The 11,292-nt window shown below is 35.3% G+C and overlaps 1 protein-coding gene across 1 annotated transcript; it reads left to right on the top strand.

The window, feature by feature from the left end:
• The first annotated feature begins 552 nt into the window (after positions 1 to 552).
• Positions 553 to 9,891, top strand: LOC145778970 (uncharacterized). The gene is made up of 6 exons (XM_082590554.1): positions 553 to 834; positions 3,765 to 3,845; positions 4,601 to 4,770; positions 6,098 to 6,280; positions 6,608 to 6,744; positions 7,153 to 9,891. Exons 1-6 carry the CDS (start codon positions 553 to 555, stop codon positions 7,785 to 7,787), a joined length of 1,488 nt encoding a protein of 495 aa, XP_082446680.1. The 3' UTR covers positions 7,788 to 9,891.
• The last annotated feature ends 1,401 nt before the right edge of the window (positions 9,892 to 11,292 follow it).

Below are 11,292 nucleotides of genomic sequence, written 5' to 3'. Positions count from 1 at the left end.
TGATGCGTGTCGAAGTTCCGATGGCCGTCATGTGCTTGTGATTGGCCGCCGAACAGCTTGCTTCAGTCGGACACGTTTGGCCGCCGGAAAAAAAAAGTTGTTTCGAGGCCTGATAACCTCAGGATCTATAATTATAATATGTGGTAACTAATGCTTCTGCCATTAGTTTTATGAATAAAGCATTTGGTTAATCATATATCTCTTAAAGGAATAAATCAGACATTTGTATCAGGATTTAATTCTCACTTGCATATTTCATTCATTTAAAATGTTTGACACCAAGGAAATGAGTCACATTGCAAACATTTACCAGTAAGCTAAAGGAGAATGTCCTTTGATTCCAAAATCAAGTGAAAGAAGCAAAGCCATGAGGCAGGCATATCCTGTGTTGGTAATCGCATCAACGTCTGGCTAATAGGATACATCAATTAAATGATTTCATTTGTTACACTGCACACCAGCTTATAATGCTTTGTTTTGAATTGTAGGGGCACGGCTAAGGCGTGATTTAAGTTAAAGCCTGGCTTAGTTGTGTAAATCAGTTAGTTGAAGATGCTGAATGGCCCTTTTGTCAACCAGTTTCAACAGCAAGGTTTTCTGAATGCTGTTACTGCCAGTCAGGGGAACAACGGCAAGCCTTCTGATTTGCAACACTTTTCAACAGCACCAGAGTCAGCAAAGAAATTTTCACCTGGCAATTTGGATTATTCAAAGCATTCAATTTCTCATGCTGAGTTTGTGGCTAGTCCAAAAAGTTACATCAGTAACTCAAAACATGAAATGCATGAAGATTTGCAAAAAAACAGTTCTTTTGACATTGCTTCTAGTTGTTCTGTGAGTTGTTTTTTTCAATTTTATTAGTGGAATGCCCTATTTTCAGAAATATTTATGTTGTATCTTTTGTTGGCAGACTGTTACTAATTACACAATTTTTGGTGCAACGAAGATAAGAAGGGTTTTCAAGGTTGAGGAATCCGAAAATAAAGTCCGTTTTTCTGTATCAATTCTTTTTTTTACACATTTCTGTGATGGCTGCTGTGAAAAAACAGATTTGATACGGCAAAACGGACCTCATTTTCAAATTTAGCGATCTAAATTTACTGTAAAGACAATCTTTTTGTTCATGCACCAGAATGTTGGTTTCACATTGTTGGCCTGTGTTACTGCTGTTGTTAGTGTACTAGCTGTATACAGAGATGGGCGTGATCTTGATCTTGAAGATCACAAGTGATCTTGAAGATCAAGATCTTGATCTTGAAGATCACTTTTTTTTTGGTGATCTTGATCTAAGATCACTTTTTTTTGTGTGATCTTGATCTTGAAGAACAATAAGATCAAGATCACTTTAAAATTGAATTTTACTTCCTAAATAGAGGCATTTTTTTAGAACTCGTACTGTACAAAGCAGTTAGTGGCAACTACTAACATTAAGCCACTGTTAATATGATATGTGTCCAACAAAAGACGATTTAAAAGTCTCTGTCTAATCTGGTCAGTGTTGCCATTTCAAAATTGAAAAAGTTTTCTGTGTTGATTGTAATAAAGAAGTCAACTACCGTGTACTTTATGTTGACGTATAATAAAAAATGATTTAACTTTGTTCACAATTTCCATGTGTGAATTTAAAAAAAATGTTTTCTTTCTTTGACCCAATTTCAGATGTTTCAAAACTCTAGAATGGCGGCGTTAAAAAATCTGGACTCTAGGACGCCGACTTTGGTCATGTAAAGTGGTTTATTGCAGCAAATCAACCAGACCAAGACTTGTTTAGCCAGTTTAGGGTCTGAGTATAGAGCGGTTTGTCTGACTGCAGGCCTCTAAACTTTTTTGATAGCAGACAACAGCATCAAGGTTGCCAGATAGGTAAATGGTGCAATAAACATTGACATAATACAGTGAAAGTTAAAACTGCTTAGAAACACGAATAAAAACTCCCACATGAACCAGACAAAAATTTGGTAAAAAATGATGCAGTTCAAAGTTATTTTTATTTATTTATTATAAATAATATAGTTTCGGGAGAGAGTTTGCTTTTTTATACCAAAGACAGGCAAGACACAACAATACCACAGGGTTGAGCATTACAACAGTATATATATATTTTTTACATATTTACAAAATAGTTTAACATTCAAACGTTTTCGGCTTAACCTAAGCCCTCATCAGGAATCTGAAAATATTGATAAAATGCAATAAATTTCAACTTCTTGAAGGTAACTAGCTAACTAATTGTAAGCATCAAGAAATACGCAGCGGTTAAAAGCAATAGTGTGGAAAACAAACAGACGGACGGAAAACAAAATTACATTAGAAAAAGGCACACATGACTACAAACGAATTAGCACCACAGGGAACGTGATCCATCTAACTTAGTAAATGTTTAGTAGAATGGACGCGCCGCCAGCAAATAATTGTTTGTTTAAATTTGGGTTGTAGCGTTTGATTAATAGCGCTTCCTGAATTTTTGTGTCAAATTGGGATTTGCCTTTGCGTAAAATTTTAAATGAGTCAGCAGAGAATTTTCGATTTGAGCAAATGGAACACTCCATAATATGGTCTTTGATGGCACTTTTCTTTAAGTCTCTAAAGTTCAAATGCTCCCGTACTCTCGTGGTCAAATGTCTGGTGGACATACCGATGTATGTCAATGCCGAATCACACGGACATGTAAAACTGTATACAACATTTGAACAGAGAGGCGAAGGCGTCTGGGACTTTAGTTGAAAATACGAACTGATTTTGAATGTTTTATAAACAGGAAAAACGTCCACATCAAGTTTACTTTTCATAAACTGTCTGATTTTGCGAGCAAACGTTTTAGAATCTTTTCCCACAAACGGAATGGACATTCAAGAAGTTGAAATTTATTGCATTTTATCAATATTTTCAGATTTCTGATGAGGGCTTAGGTTAAGCCGAAAACGTTTGAATGTTAAACTATTTTGTAAATATGTAAAAAATATATAACTTACTGTTGTAATGCTCAACCCTGTGGTATTATTACAGTATAAATAAAACGTATAAAACTAATTGCAAATTTTGCGACTTTTTCAGGACTACTGTAATTAACCTCGGCCTTGGGTGTGACGTTGCGATTCTACGCAAACTAATTGATAGACCTAATAGCAACAGTCACTAACTTATCACAATTCTTAGGCCAGCGATCGAGTAGTTAAAAGTAAAAATTAGCAATACCAACTATATACCTTTACCCAGGTTGCTTATAGTAATTATTTTTTGCAACATCACTGATCAAAAACTTCATTTTTTTTTTCAAGTAGGCTACACAAAAAGTGATCTTGATCTTCAAGATCACGATCTTGATCTTCAAGATCACATAGTTTTGTGATCTTGATCTTCAAGATCACCAATACTGGTGATCTTGCCCATCTCTGGCTGTATACAGATATTTTGTCTACAAATCAAATAATGCATTCCTAAAATTATACATACTGATGAATTTGAGTTTTGCATGATAAGTTTGTGTGACTTTAAATATATGGTAGGTGTTTTCTTTATAGTACAATTATAGTTACTTTGATTGTCCTGAAATATGCTCTGTACACCAGGTGTGAAAGTTATCTTTTTAACTTTGTCAGCATGTTTAAATTTTTAGTAACACAAATATGCAAACTGCTTTGTCACACACAAGTCATGGTGACCTTTACCAACTTTAGTTGTACTTTCAGATTGCATGTTTGACTGCAGTTGTATTGTATATGTATGCATTAGAAATTTAAAACATAATTATTTATGCTTTGCAGTCCCCCATAAATTCTTCAAGTTTGCAAAGTGCAATCACAACATCTGATGATCGTAATTTTTCTTGTCACAAATGCAATAAAGTAAGAACAGTTAAATCAATGTTTTATAAGTTGATGAAGTTTTATTTACTTGATGATGCAAATTTGTCTTCTAGCTTAAATTACCAATAGGCTACTAGGCTAGCTATTTTTTTATTGATACTTCTACTACTGTAATAGACTAGAAGTTATTCACCAAATAGCAAATATTTTGTTTACTAATTTGTGTGAATACACGCTTATTATTCAAGTGCACTCAAATGCTGGTAACAATTATTTGTTTATTTGTAATAGAAAGGTGTGCATTGGTTTGGGAATGACAGACACTTTAAACCTGGTTTTAAGAACTACCTGTTATTTTTGTCATCAAAGTGTTACTTACATGTTTTGCACATTCCCAGAAAGGTGTGGTATGTTTCTCTAGATTTTCTCCGTTTTGACCTCAAAATCTAAATACGTTTGTTTTGTTGTAAACTGAAAACAAACAGAATCTCAGGACATATGAAGCTATTGGACGATCTATATTGCATGGCTTACATCATGTTTAACAAAAAACTTTCTGATTTAACAGTGGGACTAGTATAATTTTAGTTGCCACTCATAAAAAAAACACTTTAAAATTAAAATAGTATAAAATACTAAAGTAATTGTAATAAAAAGTTTGAGCTGTGCTTTTCGTTTTGCAAAGAAAAAATTGCCATCATCCCTGTTGTGTTTGAGACACTGTTTTGATACAGCTTATTGGGTTGAGTGTGCACTGTCTAAAATACTCATCGTGTGTCTATTAAAACTTTCAGGTTTTCAAACGAGGGGATCATTTGAAGCGACATCTTCTTTCTGTTCATGATCATGACAATCCATACCATTGTGGAGAGTGTCAAAAGGGGTTTATCACAGTTGATTGCCTTATCAAGCACACCCACACTGCTCACAATGGAACCACTGTTAAACCATGTGTTTGTACTTGGTCAGTGAGTTACTGTATTTTATCACTTATGTATTTGTTATATTAGTATAATTTACTCATATATTGTACTATTAATGTTAGGTTTAAGCAACTACAATCACAGTGAATATTGCTTACATTAATATAAGTTAAGTTTAGGTGGTTTTGTGACAGGCTATAGTAACAAAAACCGTTTGTATTGTTAAACAATTATATTATTGCTTATAAGCACTAGTACAGCCTGCTGCAGGATATATAAATTAATCGGAATAAAGATTATGCTCTAGAGATGGAAGTTCTCTAAAATCCCACAGTGTCATCTGTTTATTTAATGAAATTAGGCCCATAATAGAGATCATTCAAGAGAGTGACCCATTAAGTTGAAACCTAGTTCCGTTATATGGCTGTGAAACAAGATTTCATGATTATAATACAATTGTTTTTATGAAGACAAAAATTGACGAAAATCGCACAGCAGAATCGGTTTATTCAGAGAATTATTGGGATTATTCAGGAGCGTGTTCTGCATTCTAATAATTAGTACAAACCTAGTTTCAATTAGGTGGGAAGTGTCGCATTTCGCACCTTCATAATTTAGTGTTTTACAACACAATTGAAGTAATAACAACACAAGGCTCAAGCATAACAACTAGTGATGGAACAACTTCGGGCTCCGGCCAAACTCCACCTATTTTTTTCAACGTATGTGGTATTTGTGTAGCTATGGTCAAGTTCATGACCTTGAGTAAATCTAATCTTTTTTATCAATTTGGTATTGTGCAGTAGCCTATTGACACAACTACAAGAATACACATAATAAATGTTGCCTGTAACACTGGTCTTAAATGTATATACATGTAATTGTAAAATTGAAAATGAGATTACGGAAGTGATCAAAAATCTTTAGTAGCCTATCATAAAAATAATATTACACCGGGTGTATAGAAAAAATTGCGGTTTTCAAAATACCGCTTACTTTTTTTACTTTTACAGTACTTTTTTTAACAGCACTTGGTTACCGCGTCACTGCGTGGTGAGAGTGGTGTGCCGAAAACTGCTTGTTGAAATATTGGTTGTAAGAAATAAATCGTCATAGTTGTCACTTTGCCCGTCAGAGTTGCAATTCTCTAGCCGGAACATCTAGCTTCCGGCCAAAATGTTGCCTCCGGCGGTGACACTAATGTCACTATCACATATCAATCGCATCGTTCAAACGTAATAAATTAACTTAATAACCGTTATTCCTTTCCTTTTTAGGTGCATGAAATCGCCCCTTCCCTTACAAATATCATGATAAATGCATAATACGAAAAATATGCTAATGTTTGTTCTGGTTTTGTTCTTTTAGGTGTGGGCTTCAATTTGACGATGTTTTGGACTTAGAAAAGCATGCCGCTGCAGCGCACAAAAAGCAAGATATGGAGTACATAAGAGAAATTAATAAAAGTAGTAGAATCTTTTCATGCGTAATGTGCAACAAAACTGTTTCCTCTGAAAAAGCTCTCAGAAGGCACACAAAGAAAGCTCACAAGTAAGCCACATATAAACTTGTTCATGTTCATTGTTCCTGGAGTATAAACCAATCGAGTTTTGTTGTTGACGTCGCATTTTAGTTATAAATTAAGTTGAAGCATGATTAGCAAAATTTATGATTTTGTATATATTTCAGCTATAAAGCAAATTACCGTGCTCAATTTTCTAAAAAAGAATTTTTTTTCATTTTATAAAAATTGTAACAAGCTAACTAAGTACTTATCAAAGTTTTAAATAATTTCTCAGAAACTGGCATCACCGTTTGTTTATCATTTTAATCGTAATTATCAGCTTTAATTTTGATGAGTTCTGTCTTGTATCTCAGGAGAGCTGACGGTAAGCAGCTATGTATTGAGTGCAACGCGTCATTTTATTCTGTGCGAGAGCTCCAAGCGCACATTAACCAGTTTCATGATGGCAGCTCAATGTCCGTGGGTGATGAAGAAATACTTTTCAATGCAGGTATTGGTCACTGCTGTAGGTAGACTACTTAGGTGTAACTTGCTGCAACCACCAAAGTTATCGTAACGGTAACTAGAACTTCATTTTGAAAAAAAGAGGCTGATTAGGTGCAATGAGCGACTTGTTTTGCTAAAACTAAAAGGGCAATAGAAAGCTTTTTAGACGTTGATGCGTAGCGCCCGTGCATGCAAGAAGTTGTTGCGTATAAAGTTTTGAACTGGTCTTAGTTGGGCAGTATTCTGCATAATTCAATTTTTGTTTATGTTGAAAAGCTTAGCTTGTGAAGACTATACAGCATCAACTGTCGTTTCAACAGCATGAATGCTTTTGAAATGCAACACTTTAAAAGAATTTTGTGCATTTTAGTGGTATTTTCTAAATATTTAACGATTGAAAATGTAAATGCAGACGCATCATCACCAAACTCTGTTTCTAAGAATGTTAGAGCAAGAAAATTAAAAGGTGCCCGAACTGAAGAGTCGCAATCAACAAGGCCCAAATATAGCAATTCACTGCAAGGAAAGATGTCTCAACAACATCATTCTCAATTTAATGGCGTGTCTTCACAACAGAAGCACCAGTTTAGTTCTTTTGAAAACTCACGTCCAAAGCATTCATCCGAACAGACTCCCTTGTTCGATCAACAAAACAGACAGGTTAAACTCTTACCTCAAGAACTGGAAATGCATGTTCAAAGGGTGTGTAGTGACGAATACACAAGTACTTCTTCAATGTATCCACGTCCTCTCGTCCGTTCTCCATTTGTGAAGCCCACCAATGTCAAACCACATCCAGCGAATTACACGCTTCCATTTTGTACACAAGAAGCCAAGGTCAGCTCTTCAAGAACTTGCACAAAGAAAAACGTTGCACATGCCAGTGACGAATCCGTATCTGAAGTCTTTTCAAGAGCAATGAGGACATTATCAGATTTTTCGTATGATGGCCTTTTTCTTCAAACAACTGAATGCGCTTCTGACCATTCGCCTGCTTTTCAATCTAGCTCAATTCCGACCAAATTTGACTATTCCAATGCTAGTTGAACTGGTATATCGGCTCTGCATTCATCAAGAAAACCATCATGTACGAGACAACCGACAGTATGAACCACCATTGTTTTACACTTTACAGTATGCTAAAGCAACATCAAAGATGATATGTTAAACCCAATGACTTGGCCATGCACCACTGCCTGAAACTATTGTGGGCCTAAATCACTGCTTTTAAGCCAAAGCCTCAGTGCATTATTATCTGTATATTTCGTTTGTTTGTTTTTCTGTATTGTTTATTTATCGCAACAATTTTCGTGTGTGTTTTTGTTAATTTTGCTGTGTGTTTTTATTCTTATTGGTGCTGTACAGTTTAAACTACCTAGTTTGAAAACAAACATTATTTTCAATCGGTGCGTTATGTCGTATTTCATATTCGCTTTAACGTTTCAGGCTATTACACTTGTCAGTACTTTATGTGGTGAATCTACCGATTCTACTTTTCTAATCAAATATCATCGTATCGTATGTCAAATCACAATTCTGCATGATATTTTTTATTTAGTACTTGTGGTAACAAATTCTTTTCTATTTTCAAAATTTGCCTATCCAACAAACGAGTGTATAAAACAGTATGTTTTCATATAATCATATTCTTTACCGTGCCAGTTTTTTGTACCTATCTCATATATCAAAGAGAGATATAGTATTCACGCGCTTTTTCGGTTCTTCAATCCATTATATTCATAGGCTTGCTTTGATCACGCATTATGCTGCATGCGTTGCTTGCAGTTTTTCCTTGTTACCATTGGAAATGTCAGGCACCTCAAAACTATGACACGAGACAATTTTCGTTTTTGCTTGCTTATACTGCACTCGCTCTAAAAGACAAGAAACACACTCTAGTAAAGTGTTTCTGTTTTAGGTAAAATGTTTCTGTTCTAACAAATTTGATAAGTACTGTACAACTTAACATAAAATTTTACAAAATATCAAGCGGTTTTTGGTGATAACATATTGCAAAACTCAAGATTAATCTTGAAAAGCGCTCACACAAAGTTTATTATGTTATTACAAGGTCAATATTAGGGGTTGACCTACTCGCACTTGACCCAGCCGTTAAAACAACATTTAAATGAATTCAGGTGTTGTCGACAACTTAGTACCCGTACTGTTATGTTCTGAGCACGTTATTATAAGAGCCCAAACAGCAAAATATATCATTTTTACATTGATTCAACGTCTGCATACGTTCAATCAATGTAAAAATGACGGATCTTGCTGTATGGGAGCCTTAAGGACCGGAAAATTCTCTGCAGTGAAATCGGACGATAAGATTTGCAATTTTGAAAATGGTATTTTGAAAACCGCAATGAGTGACATAATAATAGAAAACTTGACTTTTCACACGTTTTTACTCAGCTTCCTGCTGTTTTTTTTTTCTTTTATTGTTACACAATAACACAACATAAATTTTGTATAATAGACTTTTAAAATTATTAGCAGCTCTTTTGTAGGCTACACGGTTTGTGTAATATGTTTTTCATGCTCGTTTACAAAGTTACTTCAATCAGTAACTAGTAGGCTAATTTCCCTGGAGTCTTACAAGCTCGGATTGAAGAGAATCGTAAAACGTGTGTTTGACACGTATGCAAAAGTACAGTATTTGTATGTTTTCATTGTTTTTCAACCTGTCTATTTAATGCTTGCTGTTAGTTGCGTATTACAGTATTTAGTTTACGAGTTTGCGCAATACTCAGTGTTTTTGTTATAATTTGGTAGTCGTGTGATACCCGCATTTTTTCAAAAACTTTCAACATTTTTATGCTTGCCGTAATGCAGCAATACTGTAGTTGTTTTCCCAAGGTTTCAACCTCCTGCATACGTTAAGTGAATTTTTCTACTTTGTAAAGTAATGAGAATGCCTTTCAGTAATGAGAATACCGTCGTATCTATACCTTCCACTTTTACACGGTGTTTTTTTTTTCAATTTATGGTACACGTTCCATGCTTGATGCGCCTGTGCATCGGATTTGTTTAATGGCCTATCGCACAGTCTCTATTTTCATTTCATAGTTTGATGTTGACTGACAAAAGAATTTGTGAACACGTGGGAATCGAAATAAACAATCGTAAATCTGGTATAAATCGAAAACAAGGCGTTTTAACGAATTTATAGTAGCCCATGTTTTGTGCAAAGTTAAGGCGTAATTATGGAAGCCTTCGAAACAAATCGAGCGGCTGTGCAAACATTAATTTGTTTTGTTACGGTATGCCAAACATAGTGCAGATCTAGAAAAAGGTAGAAATGAGAAACGCGAACGTTATGCTTGAGACTGAAGCAGGATAATCAGTTTAAAATTTGGTACGATCACAACACATCAAATAACCCCACATTTTGGTGTTCTTCGCCACGTCACCTGTTGGATGTTTTTCGTCAGCCTATGTCAAATGATCAGTAGTGTTGATACAAGGTACGTTTTCGTATCTACAGTATTAGGTCTAATGCGTTTGCATCCAATCCATAGCCAGAATTTAGCTGATGGGGGCCCGGGGCACTTTCATTCAGAAAGAATTTTTCACAAAAAATCGCTACGTCTACAGGAGCATTAATCCAGCACTGCACAGTATTTTGCGAAAACTTCAAAGGCTGAAAGAAAAAATAATAATACAAAATCACATTTTTTTCACGTATGGGCGCCCTTGAAAAGTCGGGGGCCCGGGGCACCCCTGTTACGGCCAATCTCTGTACAAATCAAACGTCATATAAAACCGTTCGGGTCTACTGAATCTTACGTCATGGAAATTCCTAAAACATGAGCAGAGATTGCACCATCGTTCGTAAGACTTGTATCACACCTGTTGAGAATTACTTCACAATGCATATTGATTATTGCGTCACATAACTGCGTACGTGAGTTTGAGATATTGATATCTATTCTGATCATTCGTAAAATTGTTGCTTGAAGTTAGTCGCAAATTTAACTGTTTCGCTTAGTGCTGCTAGCTGGACAAAATTTCCGCCTTTTATCCAAGTAATCTGTTCTGTAGTGACAAGTTTTAGTGGTGTACGGCGTTGCATTCCATTTTCGACAGCCAGGTGGCTAATTTTACAGAAATACAATTTTGAATAGACGTTTCAAAGGAGTGTTTCTTTTTCGGTCATTACATGCAGACGAACGGATTCGGGAATCTTATGTTACAATTTTCCCACGAAGAGATTATGGTTTACCGCTGTGACCATAAAAAATAAAAGACGTGACTTGTTAGCTGGTAGGCCAAGAAGCACTAGAAGCACAAAAGAATAAAAGACGTTACTCTGTCTAGTGTTTGATGCAGAAGCAAAAGAAAATTAAAGACATTTCTTCTCAGTTGGTACTGAAGAACTTCAAGTTAAAAATTAAAGGCGTTTCTTTGTTGGTTCTGAAGGAAAACAACTTTGACATTCATTGGCAAGAAAGAAGATTAAAGACAATCCATCTGTGCTTGAAGATTCAAGTGAACGAATCCAAGCAAGTTTTGTGGAACTTTAGGACTTCACATACCCGTACAACTACGG

The sequence above is a fragment of the Aplidium turbinatum genome, chromosome 10, assembly GCF_918807975.1.
Source record: "Aplidium turbinatum chromosome 10, kaAplTurb1.1, whole genome shotgun sequence".
NCBI classification, from domain to species: domain Eukaryota; kingdom Metazoa; phylum Chordata; class Ascidiacea; order Aplousobranchia; family Polyclinidae; genus Aplidium; species Aplidium turbinatum.
The sequence above is the reverse complement of the archived record's forward strand: the minus strand, read 5'-3'. Positions and strand labels throughout refer to the sequence as shown.

Excerpts from the sequence above, each read along its gene's own strand:
- LOC145778970 (XM_082590554.1), top strand. The coding sequence starts at position 553 with ATGCTGAATGGCCCTTTTGTCAACCAGTTTCAACAGCAAGGTTTTCTG. Across the intron at positions 3,846-4,600 it reads CTTGTCACAAATGCAATAAA|GTTTTCAAACGAGGGGATCA; the intron begins GTAAGAACAGTT and ends TAAAACTTTCAG. Across the intron at positions 6,281-6,607 it reads CACACAAAGAAAGCTCACAA|GAGAGCTGACGGTAAGCAGC; the intron begins GTAAGCCACATA and ends CTTGTATCTCAG.